Source organism: Typha latifolia, chromosome 2 (assembly GCF_019914945.1).
Source record: "Typha latifolia isolate L0001 chromosome 2, TyphaL0001v2, whole genome shotgun sequence".
In the NCBI taxonomy this organism is placed as follows: Eukaryota; Viridiplantae; Streptophyta; class Magnoliopsida; order Poales; family Typhaceae; genus Typha; species Typha latifolia.
Genome location: NC_133087.1, coordinates 7,851,166 through 7,873,484, shown reverse-complemented (window position 1 = coordinate 7,873,484; position 22,319 = coordinate 7,851,166). Strand labels below are relative to the sequence as shown.

At 38.0% G+C, this 22,319-nt stretch overlaps 1 protein-coding gene across 2 annotated transcripts; it reads right to left on the bottom strand.

The window, feature by feature from the left end:
- Nucleotides 1-16,708: 16,708 nt before the first annotated feature.
- Nucleotides 16,709-21,616, bottom strand: LOC140782812 (peptide methionine sulfoxide reductase B1, chloroplastic). Of its 2 annotated transcripts, XM_073129598.1 has the most exons (6): nucleotides 21,358-21,616; nucleotides 17,555-17,666; nucleotides 17,313-17,378; nucleotides 16,994-17,191; nucleotides 16,861-16,904; nucleotides 16,709-16,773 (listed from the first exon to the last, which is right to left on the bottom strand). In XM_073129598.1, exons 1-5 carry the CDS (start codon nucleotides 21,569-21,571, stop codon nucleotides 16,880-16,882), a joined length of 615 nt encoding a protein of 204 aa, XP_072985699.1. In that variant the 5' UTR covers nucleotides 21,572-21,616; the 3' UTR covers nucleotides 16,709-16,773; nucleotides 16,861-16,879. The 2 variants fall into 2 exon arrangements, with proteins under 2 accessions (XP_072985699.1, XP_072985698.1); XM_073129597.1 differs by having other exon boundaries at nucleotides 16,709-16,904.
- Between the last annotated feature and the right edge of the window lie 703 nt (nucleotides 21,617-22,319).

The following is a 22,319-nucleotide window of genomic DNA, read 5'->3' as shown; positions in this document are numbered from 1 at the left end:
GCGAACGAAGTGGTCGAGATCCCAAAGAAGAGGGGTGACTCGACAGTCAAGGGAGATTAAAAGTTAGGAGAAACCTTGCCAACGGTAGAGGTGAAAGGATGGTGAAGAGGGAGGAGGGAGAGTATCTAGAGATGATCATGGAATGAATCTGAGTTTAGCTAAATATTTTTTATCGTATTTATCTTTTACCTTAGACGTTAGATTGTTTTTATCTTTCTAGGAGTAGATCATAGCCGTAGAAGCATCCCAACTTTCTAAACCCTAGCCACCTTCCTCAGTAGCCACCCTATCTTATGGCCATCCACCACCACCCTTGGCCATCCTCCACTCTCCGACGACTGCTGCAACGTCGATTACTTACCGTTCTGCTCTATTTGGCCTTGCTCCATTATTTTAACCATAACTTTTAATCCGGATCTTTGATTGACTTCATTCTAGATCCTTAGAACCCTAAATTCCGAGATTACTATCTTGTAAAATCTTAGGATCATCCAATGATCTAGATCTATTTCGCAACAAATTCCTTCTTTTTCTTCCATTAGCCCCCTTATGAAAAAAGATAGTATTTAAATATCTAGCAAACAACCATAACTGTTTAGACCTTTGTTATTATCTCATCTCCTCTGTATAACTGATATAACTATAACCTAGCATTTTCTCTCACCATCACCTCATCAAATAGCAAATTTCTATCTTCCAACAGATCCAACCGATTCACAATTTGAATCAGATTATTTTTTTGAGCTTGGTCTTCCTTTTTAATATTTTGATCCCACCCTCTCATGCTTTGTCATAACTATTTGATTTTTTCAGTCCAAACATCTATTGCAGAAGATCCCACAGTCTCGCGAGACCACCATTTTTTTACCAGCTTATCAAAATCATCTTTGCAAAACTAAAAGTGTTCCATCCTAAACAAATGAGACTTGGATTTCGCAATCCTAGTATCCACAAGAAGAGGCACATGATTAGAATAAATTCGAAGTAAAGTTTTAACCATTGTTAATGGATAGAGTTCCTCCCAATCAGTAGAGGTAAACAAAGATTGGATCTTCTCTCATATTAGTCCATGAAAACCTTCTGCTAGAAAGCTTCAACTCGAGAACCTCTAAATCATTGATCACTGTGTTGAAAATTCTCCTTTCTTTAGTGCAGATTTCTTTCTTTTCCTATCTTTTTCAAATCTAGTAACATTGAAATCACCTCCCAACAACCAATAATTACCTCCCCAAGTTTTAATATCTTTAAGTTCCTTCCAAAGCAATTCTTTATCCTTCCACTCTTGAGGGCCATACACATTAGTGAGAACCCAGTTGATTTCGTTATCTCTGCTGCAAACACTAACAAAAATAGCATGAGTTCCTTTCTTCCAATCTAATGCAACAAGTTTCTCATCATTAATATCAATGAGAATTCCTCGCAAGGCACCATTAGAGGGTAAATAAGACCAACAATTGATCCTACCTCCTCCCATGGCCAAAAGCATCATATCTTTACAAACCTCAAACTTGGTTTCTTGAATGCAAACAAAATCTTGACCTTCTTGAAATCAAGATTCTGTAACTCTTTGCCTCTTCTCAGGTAATCCCATACCCATGAAATTTCAGAAAATATCCTTTATACTACACCGGTCTAAAGCTCCTGTCTAAATTACACAGAGTCTATATACTTTTCTGCCCTTTCCCTCTCAAGGGCTCTTAAGATCTTCAAATTTTCTTCCTTTTCTTCTTGGGTATTACCCATATTAATACCATAAATTTGAGCAATTGAATATAATTCATCATCTGAAAATTTTGAAAAACACAGAAAAAAGTGAAAAAAAGGATCTTTACCTAGTTAGGGATCTCTTCTTTCCAACAATTTCCAAAGCTTTGGATTTGCCCACTTCTATTTGTTGTTGAATTGCCTTCTCTTGCCCTCTTTGTTTAATGATATTTCTTATACTTCTTCTAGTTGGCACATGAGGTGATTTACTAGACTTCTTCCCTGTATATCTTTTAATCTCTAGAGCTCCAATTTATTGTAATGGTTCCATATCTAAAATATTGCCATCCGAATACACTGTCATCTGCCATTCTTCATGCTTCGCTTCTTTTACTCCGAGGTGCAAGCTGAAGGCTATGGCCTCACCTCAGCTTCCAAGATCTTCTCCTATCAAGGAAGTGAAGAAGATTGTAAAGAGCAATCATTCTTTGAGTGCAACTAGGTGAGGCCAGTCACATGAGCAAATATGAAACTTCTAGCGTGGAATTGTAGAGATTGCGGGGGGTACCCCTACAAATCGCAACCTTTAGAAAATCCTCTGCTGTACCAGGTCTTCTCTTGCCTTTCTGTTTGAGACCAGTTGCAACTCTCTCAAATCCACCACTATCATCTCTAGACTTGCTCGCTCTTGGCATTTTATTGTACTTGCTGCTAACCGTACTAGTGGTCTATGGCTCTTGTGGAACTCCTATATTTTAGTTGTAATCAAGAGTTCTTCAAATTTTATTGCTGGATTATCCTCTTCTTCTAACATGTGCTGAACTTCTATTTCTTCAATTTCTTCTTCGGTAGCTTCATCTCTCTCCACCATTTTGGTCCATGTTTCCTTCTCAATCAAAATTTTCCTACCCATCCATATTTTCTCCACCACCAACTTCCCATCATCCTATTTCTCTATACGAGGTTCGATTTCTAAAGAGTTAACAAACTAGTCCTCCTCCATGTTTTTCTTCCCTTTCAAATCCACTTTGATTTCCTTCTGCACCTTCTTTTTCTCTTGTTCTTTTAATAGATTTCTTTTTGTTTCCAGTAATTATCTTGATAAGTTCTGGACCAAAAGAGAGGCTACGCAACAATTCCTTCAAGATCTGGATATATTATAGGAATCAGTCTGCGCAACTGTGGAAAACTATTCATCAGATATTCTCCGGTAGTCAAACAATTACAAAACCAATTGGGTTAGATCCGTAACTTCCTGATCTACATCTTTGCCCTTCTCAGATGAGAACCGTAGCAGGGACGAAAACACAGAATAACGTGGGTGATGGTGGTGGTGATGGGTGGAGTGAATGTTAGGGTTATGGATAGATATGAAGATGAAGGTGGATTGTGGATGTGATTTAGGGATATAGACGAAGCGAAGTGGTCAAGATCCCAAAGAAGAGGGGTGGCTTGATAGTCGAGGGAGATTAGAAGTTAGGAGAAACCTTGCCAATAGTAGAGATGGACGGATGGTGAAAGGGAAGGAGGGAGAAGTCTAGAGAGAAAATAGGAGGCAAAAAATTAATAATTCAATAGCATAATGAAGTTGGCTGCCATCTACATATTTATAGAGGCTAGCTAACAAGTCCTAAAACAATATGAAACCCTAATACTAGAGGATTCTCATCGATCGCGTTTTAACACGTCCGATCGCGTTCGAACGCAGCAAAAGATGTTTTCTGTATGTGCGAACACGATGTAGGTGTTCGAATGCACAATATGCGTTCTCTATATTTGCGAACTTGATGTAGGCGTTCGCAAGGGCGTTTGAATGCAACCTCTCCTGCATTCGAACACGGCCTACAGGAATTTTATTTTAATAAAAATAAACACCTAATCAATAAGAAAAGATACTAACTAAGTGTATCAGCCCACCACGTTTCCCCCACCTTGCCCTCAAGGTGAAAAGTCGGGGAAATACTCTAAGATATTAGTCTACAACTCCCATGTCGCCTCACCAGATGGCTTGCCAAGCCACTCAACTAGAATCGCTATCTCCAATCTGGTACCATGTCGTCGTCGGCGTCTAGCAAGTACTCAAACTGGCTCTATGATCTCTATCTCCTCCAATGGCTCCGGTAGAACCGATCCAATAATCTCATGATCTCTAATACGCTCTCTCAATAATAAAACATGAAAAACATGATGCACTCTCAACCCTACCGACAGCTCCAAACGATATGTAACCGGACCAATACTCTCCAACACCCAAAACGGACTAATACGCCCACCACGCTTCCCCCACTTTTGGTTTCGCATCGGACGTAAGGTCACCTATCGATACGGTTGCACCCTCACAAACACCCAACTGCCGATGTCAAACTCCTGCTCTCTATGGCTACGATCATAAACTTGCTACATGCAATTTTGAGCAAGTTTAAGATGAGCACGCAACCTCCTCAATGTGGCATCTCTATCCATCAAAGCTAAGTCCATCTTCGTACGATCTGTAGATACCACTAGAGCCGTGCGTCCATACACCACCTCAAATATAGTCATGTCAATGCTGCTGTGATAGGCGGTATTCTAAGACCACTCCGCCCATAGTAAGAACTCCAACCATCGTCTCAGCATCTCTCCCACAAAGTATCTCAAGTACTACTCAATGCCTTGATTGACCACCTCGGTTTGACTGTCCGTCTGTAGATGGTAAGCCAAACTAAACTTAGTCCAAAAGTCACTCATAAATATACGATCACGATCCGAGACAATAGTGCATGGCATGCCATGTAACCGATCAACATCTCTAACAAAAATTTCAACCACCACAAAGATAATAGAATAACCACATACCAGCGGAAGACCCTCTATGAAATCCAAAGAAATGTCTTCCCAAATACGGTTCGGTATAGGTAAAGGATATAGTAATCCGGCCGGTTTCAATGTGGTTGCCTTAGCCCTTTGACAGACTTCGCAAGCATGGACAAAACTCCTCATATCCCACCTCAATCCTGGCCACGTGCAACTCTGAGATATCCTCCTATAGGTCCTCAAGACACCCTCATAACCAGCCTCAGGAGTATGGTGGAAGTGCTCCAACAATTTCTACCGCAATCCATCATTTGCGAGCACCCGAATACATCTATGGTCCAGAAATAACCCGCCTCGATTTTCTAACTCTGGATGGCGCTCCGGATCATTCATCACCTCCTGCAAGAATCTCAAAATATCTAGGTCAGATATACATGCATACCTCAGCTCGTCAAGGAAGGAAAAGGTGGAGATGTATAGGCTGCAAGCTCGGCGGTATCGGGTTGGCACGATAGTGCATCTGCCGCTCTATTTTCCATTCCCTTCTTGTATTGAATTTCATAATCATACCCCAACAATTTTGTGACCCATCGCTGCTGTGTCGGAGTGTGTATGCGCTGTCCCATAAAGTATGGAAGGCTCATTTAATCAGTTCGAATAATGAATCGTCTACCGATCAAATAAGGCCTCCACTTTGTCACTACATGCAGAATTGCCAACATCTCTCTCTCATAAGTCGATAATTGCTAAGATTTTTGTGACAAAGCCTTACTAAGAAAGGCTATGAGACGTCCTCCTTGCATAAATACAGCTCCTATGCAACACCCGATGCATCATATTCCACAATGAACTCTTTGGTGAAGTCTCGTAGTGCTAGAACGGGTGCCGTCGTCATTGCTGTTTTCAGTTTTTCAAAGGCTGAAGTGGCTTCATCCATCCATCCAAAATAGTCCATCTTCAACAAAGAAGTGAGAGGAGCAATGATCTTTCCATATCCGGCGATGAAGCGTCGATAATATTCGGTCAACTCAAAAAATCCTCAAAATCTAGTGGTAGTAGTAGGAATAGACGAAGTGGTTATACATGCAACCTTTTAAGGATCCGCTGCTACACCATCTGCTGAAATGATGTGGCCTAAATACTCCACTTGTGGTACTCCCCATAGGCACTTGGACTTCTTGATCTTTAATTGGTTTTGCTTCAACAAATTCAGCACATCCTCCAAATACAACCAATGCTCCAATTCAGTCATATTGTACACCAAAATGTCATAAAAAATATCAAGACATACCTTCGCAAGATAGGCCAAAATATATTATTCATGAGGCCTTGAAAGGTAGCTGGAGCATTGGTGAGACCAAAAGGCATCACCCGAAACTCGTAATGCCCGTCCGGAGTCCAAAATGCAGTTTTGTGCACATCCTCCGGGTGAACTCTAATTTGATGATACTCGGCCCTTAAGTCAAGCTTACTAAATATAGTCGCCCCTGCAAGCTCGTCCAGCAACTCCTCGATAACTGGAATGGGATACCGGTCCATGACGGTAATAGCGTTTAGTGCTTGATAGTCGAGATAAAAATGCCATGTCCCATTATTTTTTAGCACCAATAGCACGAGGGACGAGTTTGAGCTATGACTTGGTTGAATGAGACCTTGCTCCAAATCTCGGCTACCATCTTTGAGATAACTTCTTTTTGCACATGTGGATACCGATATGGCCTCATATTCACCGGTGCAGCCCCAGGTACAATATCTATGCGAGGGTTCGCTACTCTCCTCGTTGGCAACTCCTATGGCTCCTCAAAAAGTCTAGAAAAGTTATCTAATAAATTAGACAACTCAATAGTAGTACTTGAACTTGTTTGAGGCTTATCTGCTACTGGTCCTAACTGAAGAAGATAGGCCAAATCATATGCACAAGGCAGCCCCATCATAGCCTACATCGCAGGAATCGGTGAAGACCGAACACCATCTAGTCGCACATCTTTACTTTTTTGTTTAAATTTCATCCACATGCTCCGAAAATCAAATGTGACGGGTCCCAAACTCTGTAACCACTAAGTACCAAAGACAATGTCTACTCCTCGTAGTGTCAACGGATACAAGTCGACAATGATGTCGTGTCGTTGCACCCATATACCGACTCGGCGACATAAGCTCTCCACCTTAAGCTTCATGCTGTCTTCGGTAGCAACGTCAAATCTCGTGGTCGATTCGGCATCCAAACCCAATCTCCTCACTAACCCCTCATCTAGAATGTTGTGTGTACTCCTCAAATTAATGAGGATGTGCATACAATGCTTTCAAACGAATCCGTCTACTCGTAACGTCCTCAACGTAGAAGTACCTAAATATGCATGTATCGATATTTCAGCTTGGATATCTTCCTCCACACCCTCCTCAACGGACTCCTCATGGACCTCCTTTGGACACTCTCCATCATCAACAACATCATCATCCTCCTCAATACCGTTGATAAGCATCACACTCCCGATCAGTTTAGAAAATCGATGACCGGGGGTGAAACACTCATCACATTGAAAGAAAAGGCTCTTCGCTCTTCGCTCCTCCACCTAGGTAGGTGTGAGAGTTCGAACGGGAGGGTCTTGTGCCTCCTCTAACATCGGAAGAAGATCTCAAAGGTGGTCGGGGTCTAGTACTCGCAGCCGCTGTTTTTGACATCGCTCCTCGCCCGTCTTAGTTACTTCAATTTGTTTTCGCTGCCATCATTAGAGCCCTATGCTTTTGTTCCATCCTCACGCCCTTCTCAAAGGCCTCCTCAAGAGTAGCAGGACATAGAGCACGAACATCTGCTTAGATCTAATCCCGTAGCCCTAAAATAAATGTAGTCATCAATGACCGTTCGGGCCATGGTGGCTCACAACGACTACTAACTCTTTCAAACTTAGCTTGGTACTCCAATACGGTTGTCCTCTGAACCATCTTGCTTAATGTGGCAGCAAAATTTTCAAATACCGCTGTCCCAAATCTGCGTGTAATACTCCTACAAAAATCAGCCCATCCGATAAATCAACCATCATAAATAACCGATCTATACCAATGCAATGTCATTTCTTTGCATCTTCTGCTATACCTTGACAATCAAAATATTGTTCAACTTGAAACACCTAATTCGTTGGATCACCACCTTAGAATTTTGGGAAGTCCAAGCATGCGGTTCTCCCCCGAATAGCATTGTCGGGTTCGCGAACGATTCTTGGTTTATGTCTAAACCTTTGTGCATATTGATCACCTTCTCTAAATCCTCGAGCACGTCTATCACCATCTCCATAGGGATCAACCTCATCCTCATAGTGCCAATCCTTCTCATCGACGAAGCGCACCGGTTCCGCATGCCTCTTGGGTTCCACCACTGTCGATCTTGGGTTTTGCAATGGAGGTGGGGAATGATGTGTAGGCATAGGTAAGAGGGGATCATTGACACTCACATGACGCACCTGGACCTGTGGGGTATCAGTTCGATGAGGTCCCATCGCTGGTCCTTCTTGAAACTTTGATTGCCGTCGAGGAGATAACAAATCAAATCGGTTCATGACATATTTCTTAAAATCATTGTGATCCTTTTGAATTGTGTCAACTCTATGCATCAATGTATGGAACATGCCCCTAAGTCGCTCCAAAGGAATCGGCCTCACGGTTAGGGTCATCGTGGATTGAGTCCTCCCTTATCGGTGTGCTCTCCATAGGTTTCCTTGTTGATGTCATCTTCTATATTTCAACCATTAATAGAGGTCTAAGGTTTGCCTGCTCTAATACCAAATTGATAAGATCTAGACCCAAAGATAGGCTATGCAATGATTCCTTCAAGATCTGGATATTTTACAAAAATTAGTCCGCGCAACTATGAGAAAATAATTGTTAGATATTCGTCAATAGTCAGAAAATTACGAAACCAATTAGACTAGATCCATAACTTCCTGATCTACAAATTTCGTATTTATGCCCTTCGCATATTCGAACTGTAGTAGGGACAAAAACACAGAATAACGTGGGTGATGGTAGTGGTGACGGGTGGAGTGGATGTTAGGGTTATGGATGGGTATGGAGATGAAGGTGGATTGTGGATGTGATTTAGGTATATAGACGAAGGGAACGAAGTGGTCGAGATCCCAAAGAAGAAGTGTGGCTTGATAGTCGAGGGAGATTAAAAGTTAGGAGAAACCTTGCCAATGGTAGAAGTGGAAGGATAGTGAATAGGGAGGAGGGAGAAGTCTAGAGAGAAGATAGGAGGCTAAAAATCAATAATCCAATAGAATAATAAAGTTGACTGCTATCCACATATTTATAGAAGCTAGCCAACAAGTCCTAAAATAATATGAAACCCTAATTCTAGAGCATTCTCGTCGATCGTGTTCGAACGCTCCCGATCGCTTTCGAACGCACTAAAAGATGTTCTCTGTATGTGCAAACGCGATGCAGGCATTCGAACGCGGGCATTCGAACTCGCCCGACCGTGTTGGAATGCACAATATGCGTTCTGTATATTTGCGAACCTGATGCAGGCGTTCGCAAGGGCGTTCAAACGTGACCTCTCCTGCGTTCGAACGCGACCTACAGGAATTTTATTTTAATGAAAATAAACACCTAATATAATAAGAAAAGATCCTAACTAAGTGTATCATATCTCCTCAAAGGCTTTCCCACAAACATCTTTCATAGGGCTCCTCATTCTACCATTCTTTCCTTGGAACATTTTATTGGAGCCATCTTTGGAATTGGTTTCTCCCAACTCCCTAAACCATGATTACTGCTTTGATCAAATCCCTTTCCTGGTCCTTTTCAAACCCAAGTTTAAGCCTTAACATTTTCAACCTTTCTATCACTGCCTCCAATTTCACACTGAACTCCAAATACTAAATCCTCAATCATGATTGCTAATTTAACCGGGATATCCCCTATGTCTTTAACCATCACTCGCAATCTTGCCCATTGTAGATTTTCTTTTCTCATAGTTCATTCATGAACTACTACTAAAGTCCCAAAGGATTCCACAATTTTCATAAATGAATGTAATTCTAGCATTAAAGAGGAATACTTGATAATCAAATTCAAATAAGTTCTTTGCGACATACCATCCTCCAATCTTTTTCTATGGCCTGAAACTCACCACCGCAACTTCAAGATCTATTCTACCTTCTCACATGATCTCCTCCATGCGTTGCACTAAAGGAAAATCTACCAAATATTCCTGCATAGATATGACTCTTGCTCTTTAATCATGCTCTCAAGCCCACATGTTACTCATCGCAAGTTCAAGATTGTGAGTTGAGATTCCTCCTTGGTGGATCATCGCAATCATACATTTTTTTCAATTTATTCTCATTCTGCCTCATTTGCTTTGAAGCTCTTAGAAATACCTAAGAAGAACCTGCCAAAGAAGCATTCTCCATCGTCTAACCAAGAGAGCACTTTGCAACACGATGCGCAAACTTGTGACACTTGTAACACAAGATACTGTTATAGCACGATGCTACCCAATGGCTTTGTTTAACCCACCGAAAGCACCAAGATTGTGCTACACCATAATCGTTGGGTGCTTCTTGAACTCTAGGGTTTGATTCTGAAGATTGTCCTAACAAAATGTCATGGTATAATGTGAAAAAAATGAAATTTACGTGAATATTTAAGTATGCTATGATACCAAATAAAAAAAACATAATAAATGCCCTAGGAGATTGGATCTATGACATGCTATCGATAATAATACGTGCAAAATAAAATGTGAAAAAAATGATCGCAAACACAAAAAATTTTATGGGGAAAAATTATTGTGATAAATTAAGTAACACTCGCAAGTGCACGAATCTATAGAGTAGATCGGCAAGCAAGGTATTGATCCCACGAGGATTTGTTTGAAAACTTGAAGTATTTGAAAATCTTAAAAATAATTTTAGCCTAGTTGGAAAATGGGTTTAGGAGATTTATGGAGAAAGAAAATCTTCCTGCAAATTTCTTTTAATTAAGTGTGAGAAATAAGGTCTTGGAATCTACTTCTAGATAACACATTTCTATTAGATAATATAAATCTATTCTTTTTCTATGATTCACCAAGAAATCAATCACTAGTGGATCGGAAGATTATCTTTGAATGAACAATTCAATTTTCATAAAAATTACGTTCTTTCTTCATTTTTAGAAAATATGGAGTAAGAATTTTAAATCATTAGATGTATCATTTTTAAGAAAAACAACTAATATCTAAATTCTAAACAACAAATTTAATGTAGAAGAAAGAAGAACCTATTTAGCAATTAAGAACACATAAGAAATTTAGAATAAAAGAAATATGTTCTCAACACACTTCATCTTTAACCTTAAGAAAATTAGAAATTCATTTTAGTAGTTAATAACATAACTTGAATAAAAATAAATATGAGATTTGGCACTAGAGAGTTGCAGAATACTTCTTTCAAAAATAAAATCCAAATCCAAAAATAAGAGATTACGCTAAAAGAAGATCAGAATATGAACTTTGCTGACTTACAAAGAGTGAAATTTCTTCGAATGTGTTCTATTGTTGCTAATTGAGTTGAAACAATTACAAGTTGGAATGCTGAATTTTAAACAACAACTCAAAAGAAAAACTTAACAAAAAATACACAAGAGAAGATATTTTTTTCTACCTCTCAACCTTCTATTTATAGACTTCTTGGAGCATGAAAATCTGCTCCAAATCGGTTGGAAATCTGCTGTGACTGTGTTTGAAATCTGCTAAGTATGTGCATGAAATCTAGTGAAAATCTGTATGAAATATGTTAGAAATTTGCCGCATTAGATAGGTAATTTGTTTGGCTGGAATTGCTGCTCAAATAGGAATTTGAAATTTGTTTACTGCTGAAATTTTGCCTAAATTGGACATGAAAATCTGCTGCATTAGATAAAAATTTCTTACTAAAATTCTGTAACTTGATAGAGATTTGATTGCTAAAATCTGTTGCTTGATAAAAGAAAAGGAATTTTGACTCATTATGATTTAGATAAGGAAGAAAGTGATTAGTAAATCATGGTTTGACTTAAGCATGACTTGAAAGATGACAGGTAGATTCAGTTGGTTAGTAGTGACTAAGTCTAATTCTGGTTTGAGACCAAATTTGACCATTTTTAATGATTAAATGAGATCCATTGATTAAAGGTCTACATATAACTAAAATACATTAATTAGTTAAATTAGTTAAAATAAAATATTAGCATTTAATAATTTGGGCATAACAAATATTATAATTATGAATTTAACAAATGCCCCCAAACCAAGATTTTTGCTAGTCCTCGAGCAAAATAGAAGAACGAAGAATTCGGAAAGAAAAAAAAAGAAAAAAATATATAAATAAAATAAAATTCTAACTCACTTTCATAGGCATCGCGATTGCATTTAGCATATGCAACAAGCTTTTAAACCCCTAGCTTCCACTAGTGGACGAGTTGTGTCTCGTGAGGGTTTGTAGTGAATTTACCCACAAAATTCATTAAGTCAATTAAACAAAATAAAAGAAAGAAAATACAAGACTCAAGTAATTAAAAAAAAAATCTTGAAAAGAAAATAATAAATCACCTAAAATTTTGCTCCTTATTGATTATGTAACAACATTTAGCAAAATCAACCAAGGAATACTAACAATTACATCCACTCAGATCAGTAAATCTCAAACTTTGCAATTACCCTCAAGACCTCATACTAAGAATATACACAGGTAAATACTAGTAAATTTTCACAAAGCGGACATAGCTAGAGTTAATCAATCTCAAAAATATAGGCAAGGTATCCAATTATCTTCTCATTTAGCATTAATATACATTCTACCCTTATTAAAACTATTCATTCTCCCAAAATCATAATAGAAAAGCATGCTGCAATTAAACACAAGGAGATAGATCCAGATTTGAATCATACTAGAACACCAAGGTATATATGTATAATATGCTTTATTACAATCTTAATTTTCTTATTAACTTAACTTGGAATTTCATGGTTGAGCAATGCTAGTGTTATCTTGCTTTCTAGATGGTCCTTGTAGCGAGGATTATGCTAGTGGATTTAGCCACTAGGCGAACACCCCTCGGGCATCACACCTCGAACCAAAAAGGTGGTATACAACTAACAACCATGAATTAGAGATGGTAACTCTGCCTTTTGACGCGAACACTTCCCAAGTGGTTACGCGAAGGCCCAGTTACTCGGTAGAGAGACTATTGCTCTAACATCAATTATACCTTTTTGCATTTCAATCAACTCTATGATGATAGATTGAGAATTACTAAGAATACCAGATATTTTATACCGATCCTCGCATTTATTTCAGAAACATAATGGTAACAAGACTACATTTTGAGGATTGCATCACTAAAACACATGTCCCATTAGTTTTTTAAAAAAATAAGTGTATAAAAATAGAATGAAGAAAATAGGATTTATGCTTCACTTAATCAAAACATCACTTCGTGTTTGATCCTCGCTTTCTAACTAAATTGATCCTACTAAATACCACTACATATTCTAAGAAGCAAAAACACATAGAAAAATATCGGAAAACAAAACATAACTACAAGTAACTGAAAAGAAAAGACCTAAAAAAAAGAAAAAATATGAAATTTCACCTCCCCCCAATCTAAATTCTACATTGTCCTCAATGTAAGAAAATAAAGCACAAAAAATGGTAGAATTTACCTAAGAAGGATAATTTATACTACAAGCTTCCTCTTGTCAAATACTGTACATATAATAACAAAAATAAAAAGTCAAATAACAATGTACAAAAACAATCTCTAGCAGATATAGAGATCAGCCTTGATAATTAGGATCTTCTAGAAGTGCTTCTTCCACTTCTCGATTGCGCAATTCTAAAAATGGTTTAAGCCTTTGACCATTCACCTTAAATACCTCACCATTTTTAGGGTTTTCAATCTCGACAGCTCCATAGGGATAGATAATGCGTATAGTAAAAGGGCCCATCCACTTACTTCTCAATTTTTCTAGAAAAAAAATGTAAACGCGAATTATAAAGTAGGACTTTTTGACCAAGACTAAATAGTTTTCTCAATATGTGTTTATCATGATATTGTTTCATTTCATCCTTATAGCTTTTAGCACAGCCATAAGCATCATTTCTAATTTCCTCTAACTCATTCAATTGTAATTTCCTATGAGCACCTACCTTATCAAGATCAAAATTCAGTTGCTTAATCGCCCAATAAGCTCAATGTTCTAGCTCTACAGGAAGGTGACAAGTCTTACCAAACACAATTTGATATGGGGACATCCTAATAGGAGTTTTAAATGCAGTTCGATATACCCACAATGCATCACTAAGCCTTAATGACTAGTCTTTCCTAGTGGGGTTAACCATCTTCTCCAAAATACTTTTGATCTCTCTATTGGATATCTCGACCTGGCCGCTAATTTGGGGGTGATAGGGAGCGGCAACCTTATGCATGACATAATATTTAAGCATAAGTCTTTTAAAAACTTGATTGTAAAAATGTTTCCCCCCATCACTTATAATGGCACGCAATGTACCAAAACGAGCAAAAACATTGTTTTTCAAAAACTTGATTACAACTTTATCATCATTTGTTCTACAAGCTATGGCTTCAACCCATTTTGAAACATAATCTACAATAACAAGAATGTACTCATAACCAAAAGAATTTGGAAATGGTCCCACGAAATCTATATCCCAGACATCAAAAATTTTAACAATTAAAATCAGATTGAGCGGCATCATGTTCCTCTTTGAAATATTCCCTAGTTTTTGACATCTCTCACAAACTTTACAATACTCATGAACATCACGAAAATGGAGTGCCAATAAAACCCACATTGCAAAATTGTTGCAGCAATCATTTTAGAGCTAAAATGACCCCCACAAGCTTGATCATGACAAAAAGAAATGATTTTATAAAAATCATCATCAGACACACATCTCCTAATGATTTGATCTGGGAAATACTTAAATAAGTATGGGTCATCCCAGAAAAAGAACTTGACCTCGTGTGGATCTGCCTTCAAAGTTGTCTCAAATTCACAAGTTTTTCATGTGCCAGTATTGAGGAAATATTTGCATAATTCCTCTCATGTGTTATTGAATCTATCTTCTTTCTCTTCTCTTTCATCTCTAGCTTCTCCCCTCTTGACATTTTTTGCCCTAGCCATCCCTATCTCCCCTATGGCTTTTCTCTCTACCGTCGACATCGCCAACCTATCACCCATGAATGCCACTACCATCATCTACCCTACCGAGTCCACCTCCATCTCCACACGGTATCCACTTTGCCACCACCATCAATCCCCCTCTACGACCAACTTTCACCATAAACATGGCCTTTCACCCTTAGCGTAGGCCACTAGCTTTCTTTTTTTGTCGATCCATCCCCACCACCTAGCCGCCTTCTTCTTTACTCCACGACCAAACCCTAACCTAGATCTCTCCTATCCAGGTCAGCCATACCATACCCTATAGGTGTCTCTCCTCACACTTGGGAGGTGTTGAAACCTTAGCACGCTCAAGGCCAACCTATGTAGGACACTATGAGCTACCAGCTAGGGCTTTCAACCATTAAGCTTTTTTCCGTTACCCAAACCCTGTCCAAACTTAGCACATATCTAGTTATGACCCGAGCCCACTTTCATAACAAATTTTAAGCTCAAATTCTACTCCTAAATGACTGAACTAGACCAAAGCCTGAGGTGTATTGATAGACTCCCATCAACCCATTAAGGTTTTTCACCCACTTGACCTAGTTCCTAGCCCAATCCTCGATCTCTTTCAATAACCATCTCTCAATAAGACCTAGATCCATTCTCTAGTCAAGTGGTAAGCCTAGATTTGCACCAAAAAGGCATGTAACACTCGAAAGGCCTAATTGTCTAGATCTAGTCCCTCTAGCTAGACATTGATGCCCTAGGCTAAAACCTAGTTCTTCATTCCTTGATGAACTTTTAGTCCATTTGAGAGGACCCTAATATAGGGTTGTATAAACATCCCTTGTTTATAGTTACATTAATTAATGTTGACTTTTAATTATTATAAATAAGAAAATTATATCTTTTATGATTAATATTTAATGGCACAAACTAATATAGTCACATCTATAGAAAGTGATTACTAATAAAATACCATCAAACAAACCCACTTGGTCCTGTCCATGGCTCAAAATTATGAGCTAGGTCATTTCCAATCCAAATCCCACAAACACTAGTCTACTGACCGCCTACAGCCCATCCATAAACAACTTGGGTTTGGCCACCACCCAACCCAAGCCCCGCCTAGGTTGCAACCCGCCTAAGGCCCACGCAAGCCAACCTACCCTCCATCTCTCTTTCCCTCAGAATTTTATACGAGTCAAAAAGATAGCAATGAGACTAAACAGTAGACGCATTTATGACGAGTAGGACCAAATAATTCAATTGGGGCACCTCCCCAAGTTAAGTTGGTACTTGCGCATAAACATTCATAAACCGTCCTACCATAAGCAGACACAATAGGGTAAAAGATGGAGGTGGTTGTTGACGATCAACATCGCTAGCAGTCGAGGCCAAATACGCTGACAAACTTGCAAAGGGACTAGGAACATTGCAAGAGGCAAGAACGTTGGCTAGTGTGGCTATAGCAAGTGGACATCCATTCCATGGTCAATGTCCATAGAGAACATGAAACCATCAACCGGGCCACAAGAGCCTTCACCAATGATGCCTACAGAGTCTACATGGAGAGTCAAAGTTGACATTGAGCATGTCATTTTATTTGACAAACAAAATTCATTAGCTTTTAGACAATTATGGCAATTGGGTATTTTAATATAAAAAAGTAGAATTATGAAACGCAAATTCTTTATTCTTTTAGGATCTAAAATAACCTAGTTAGTTACGTGTCATTTGAGAATTCCTTCAATTAAGTTTGTCCTAATTTCAAATAACCTATCCATTATAATGTAAGATGATAATAATCCAGTAAAGGAATGCTGTGAATATTGTTTAGAACTATTTCTGATCAATGAACAATAATTATTCATTTGTTGAACTATTTTAGTAATGCAAAGGCTAAACTCATCTCTGTAATAGACCTTTTGCTGGGTTAGGTAAAAGTTAATGGTCCTTCAGTGTATGGTCTATCATAGAGATGGCAAGAACAAAGCACACAAATCAAATTTCACATTGCTACATCAAGATAGTAGAAGGCATATACAATACTTAACATGTCAAAATGAACATCAAACTCTTCTACCATTGGCAGGCTGAATCCACAATTTCTTCTTAATATTCTACAAAAGTTGCAGGACAATTAGCAAAACAATTTTGGAACAGACCCAAGATAGCTTCAGGTTGTCAGTGGAAAAGAAAATACATACATATCCAACTTGTTGGCTACTATGTCTTTAGCTTTAGAGATGCACTGCAGGGAAAACAAAGGATCATGTGATTACAATAACTCGATCAATATAAGACTCCACGTTACATCACAAGATGGAAAGCAAGCTGTACCTATTAATGCAATATCTCTTTCCAGTAGGTGGTGGCCCATCATCGAAGACATGGCCAAGGTGAGCATCACAAATAGCACAAAGAACCTCTGTCCGAGGCATGAAAATGATGGACATATCTAGCTTGGACTTTACATTATTACCTATTGATTGATAGTAGGAAGGCCAACCAGTTCCGCTGTCAAATTTTGTAGTTGATCTGGAAGGAGAAAAAAGGAGAAGAATGATCTTACAGAATATACATAAAATCAAGTAGCAACGGATTCACAGTGGAAGTAAAAGAATGGTGTTCGTGTCAAGATGAGCAATACAACACTTACTCAAACAAGGGAGTGTCACAACAGATACAGCGGTAAGTGCCTGAGGTTTTCGTATTCCAGTATTCCCTGAGTAGGATCCATGACAGAGAGTATGTTAGAATGGTTCAGTGTAAGTTCAAAGATATATTTTACATAATATTAGAAAGCTATATTTTCATTCTATGGGAACACTTTATATGCTGTGTCACCTAAAAAGGGGGTTTAAGAAACAACGGACAAAACTAACAATTCAGAATTCCTACCCAGTGAAAGCCCTTTCAGTACCCTTCTGCCTAGTGATATAATATTGTTCTTTTGTAAGGAGTTTCTTCCACTCTTCTTCGCTCATGGAAGAATAATCAACCTTTCCTGTCTCTGCACACCATATATCTCGGAAAATGAGTGCACTAACATCGGTTTAACTATGGAGGCACAAATAAGAGAGTACTCGGGACTAAAAAGCTGGCTATTATTGATTTGGTTACAATGTTTTAAAACCACAACATTCATTCCAAAACATAAAAACTATCCTTTTGAGATATGTGGAGCCTGCCATGGCCAATCAGGTGAAGCTTGGGCAACAAAGATCAAACTTTAGACTCGACTTAAAAATTAAAGCTGAACTATTAAAGCATATGTTAAGGCCATACATGTATATGTACTTATGTAGTTGTGTAAGCACATGCAGAAATTTACCAGTGAAGATAGATTTATAATGCTACACATATACAAGAAACTCAAGGAATGTTGAAATAAACTTAAATGCAGTGGCAGAGTCAACATTCTATTTAGAGAGGGCAAAATAATTATGATCTATATTTGAAGTATTTAGTATGTTAAAAATACTATTAAAATTAGCGAATTCATATATCTACTTATGATTAATGAAATACTACTTATTTGCTTAAAATTTTGGCAATAATTATAATCCTTCGATATATGTCAAATATTATAGTTCTTAACCCAGGGCACAACAATTTTAATGTCAGCCTTTCAACAACTTTTCTTTGTATTAGTTTTGTTATCACTAATTTCTATGCGACTCAACATTTAATAACTCAAATGGAACTCTAACAACATTAGAAGTAAAAGAAATTAAAACAAACTTTTATATATTTTCCAACTCAAATATATGAACATACAAAGAGATATAATATTATAACTAATCAAAATAATTAAAATAAGTTAAAAGTATTTAAAAAGATGAATATTGCTACTTTTGCTAAACTATTATTGAGGCTTCAACATTTTGTCTAGATTAAATCTCATCATTTTCTTCTATGTTATCTTCCATCTCTTTTACTCTCTATATTTATTTTATGTTGGGAGTTTTTTTTGGTAAAGAAGATAGTTTAGGGATTATTTTGTGAGATTTAATCAACCCTATAATATTTTTTTAAAAAAAGAAATATTTTATTTTGGGAGACCGGAGGGGAGATAGACTAGGGGTTGATTTATTAGATACTAGCTTTAAATCAAATCTATAATCTTTTAAGAAAGGAATTTATTTGATATGGACCCCACAAAATAGGGGCATTCTTGAGACTTCTTCGATAATTCACTAAAAATACCCAAAAAAAGAGAAGAAATAGTACAAGTGGGGGTAGAGCTGCGCTCAATTGTCTCCCCGACCCCACTTGGCTCTTCCCCCACCTAAATGAATAATCAAAGCACCTAGAACAACTTGACCAACTTTTGCACTTGGTCTATGTTATAGTTCGGACCGACCGAGTCTGAGTTAGCCTAAGATAGTAGGTCGGAATCAGTCAAAACTTAGTTCTTATTTAATTTGGTTAGGTTCTAGTTGTGTCAACAAGACAAGTCAAATTAGCCTCTATACATAAATTGTAGAATGCAGCCTAATCGAAAAATCGAAAATCATCAAATCAAATTCTAGTCTATTCTCCTCCCTCCCTCCCTCACGATCTTTCCTCATCCCTTCGACCTAGCCCTAACCTAGTCGATGCCCTACACTAATCCTCAGCCAACCTCTAGCCACATGCCACCACTCCAATCGAGACCTCTCCATCCTTTGGCCCTCTACCTTCCTCCCATGATCTGCACCATCTCACGGTCACCCTCACCGCCTTCCCACTACCCTAACAAGGCTAGTCAAAACCCTAACAGCCACCATCCCTAGCACATGCGCACCATGCTCTTAGTCGACTCCATCCTAGCCACACATTAGCCACTTTAGAGCACCAATTGTGTCCATCCTCAGCCCCTCATCTTCCTTGAGCCAAGCCTAGCCCTAACCCAACTTAGGGTTCTTCCCTCTTCAATCAACCACCTCCCATCCATAGACTAACCCACTACAACCTAAGATGTGCCCAAGCCCCAGCCAACCTACCCTACCTGCACTTCTACCATAGGTCCAAGCCCTATCCCCTTATGGCCTTCACTCTAACCCAGATATGATTTTCCACAAGCACCGGCTCACATTAGTCTGTTGTCAAAATAGGAAAAAAAAAATCTCATGTATGAATTGCTATTTACATTTGATTCATCAAGCTGAAAAATCTCTTTCTAGATTAAGAAATGTTTACCAAACTCATACCCGGAAAAAGAAGAAGATATGTCAAATGAAATCAGTAAAGAATAAAGTAAACAAGTTTGAAATGAGATATTCATGTATTGCCAACAGTAGGGGCATAGAAGCAGTTCACGTATGCATCTTCTTGCAACTAAGTCAATTTATTGAGACAAAGGGTTGTGAAATGAAGCCTTAGAGGAAAATATTGATCATAAGCAAGTCATTTTGTGGCTGTCATCCGTTCTTGATTCCGAAGGGATTTCAGCCGTACAATTAACGAGCAAATAGTGTCTGTGCAAGACTTTGAAGATTTAGACCTATATAATAGCAAACATTGATGGATGAATTGTGCTTTGAAACTCTATAGCTTGATAGATTCACATAATGAATTTGCAGATTCTATAATGTCAGATATAACTGAAGGTCAAACCTAGTCACATGAGTCATAGTTTTCGTTAATCATCAACAATTTCATGTTGCTAACCACGTGAAAAGATGAAAATGGCTACATAACACTCTGTAAAAATGTTAATAAATTTTTGTCCATAGGTTAATTTGGAAACATATTAAACATTGTAAGTTTCTATCCTCTATTTAATTGCTAATTTTAATTTAGATTACTCCATTATTCAAGCAAAGAACTTTTGGGACAAAGACGTTGAATATTAGGTACTTTTGGATTATGGTACTAAAATATTTGGTACAGTTTATCATATTTGAATTGCTCAAATCTGATTTTGGATTAAGAGGCAGTTACTTAATGTAACAGTAAACCTTGTCCCTCGCATCCAAGAGGTTATGGTGCAAGCCATAGAACATATTTTTTCAGAAAAGCAGGTAAAGTTGACCACATTTTCCCTCTCAACCATTGTCAAACACTCAAACATTAAGCCCTATCAAGCGTCTCTATTTCATTAACCTGAGGTCATGTTGTGGGTGCACATGCAGAAAAAAATCAATCATGTTTTTTATTCCAGACATAAAATAAAACTACTAAAGCTTAGAAGTTTTAACAACAGAATCAGACCCATTAACTTGATAAATGCACATTAATCAAAGCAGTTAAAATTTGTTAACAGAACAACCTATTAGGCGTTCTTTCTAACACATTCTTGGAGATAGTATTTTTCTTTATTGTTGTACTTAAATTTGTTATGATTACTATATGCATAAAACAGGACCCAACAAGCGTATGAGTGCTGGCAGGCGACCTATAACAAAACTTGGCCTTGACGTAAATTAAAATAAGAACTACATCACAAAAACACAGAACGATGCAAAGATTTTCACGGCAACCTATAAAGCTACGCAATAAAATTTGCAAATAAAGTGTGTTTTATAGACACAATAAATAGCACCTGAACGCAAAAGGCCATGACCCTATCGCAATACTCCTGAGGTCATCTTAGTTAATCGAAAGAAGAAGAAGAAGAAAAATCATAGCACCTTCAATCTTATAGAAATTTCACAACCACCCAGTTGGAAATTCTTAGTAAACATTGTAAGAGATAAAAAGAAAAGGCAAAGGGGAACCTGGAACTTTGTCCGGTCTGTGGGAAGAGGCAGAGGAGCCCATCGCACGGAGAGGGAGCCGGTTGAAGCAGCGTTCTCGGAGATGCCTATTAGGAAGAGATCGGTAGACGAAGGAGAGGGATGTGGAATTGGAACGCAGAGAGGCAGCAGTGGAATAACAAAGGTTGGAATACGCTGCTGGGGAGGAAACTATTGTTCGCGTGGCCATAACCATGACTTGGTGTAATTGTTCTTGGAGAGCTAAAGACGCGTTGGGGGGGGGGGCTCGGTTGAGATAAAGGACAAAAGTGTTTCCGTTCGAACGAACGTCTGATGGTCGCGAATCGCTCCGCGTGGCCGCTTTTGAGACATATACAGAATTCATCTCGAATGTACGCTTACCAAATGCTCCTCTCTTTTCTTTTTCTTTTTAAAGAGAAAACCCCGTAGGAATTATTATAATTCATTGATCGCAAAACCAAATAGGAAATCATTCATCTGCGCGAGATTATTAGCTGAACAATAGATTATTGGAGGGTTCAAAGAGTTTTGGGCCAATCTAGGTATACACACCAAAATATGTATCTAAATAATTATAGTTAAGTAGATAACTTTTGCAAATACTTAGTAAAAACGCATAGTGTAATTTATTAACATTAATAGTGTAGGATGTAACGTAAAAGAGGTAGATTGTTAATTCCAAATTTTCCTTTTATTTTATTGTACGATAAATATCTATAAATCTTGTCGCTTTTTTCTTGTCAATCTATCTAAAACAGGTTGGTAAATCCGTTTGTTGCACTTAAAAGCAGAGAACAACATTTTGGCGCTGACGAATGATACCATTTTTCTTATATCAAATGAACAAACCAAAAAAATTGTCATACATAAGACCAGAAAAGCTACAATTTCTTGGAGAGTTTGTTTCGTAAATGCCAATTATGTACTCATTCTGACTCATTTTTATACAAGGTTATAATATG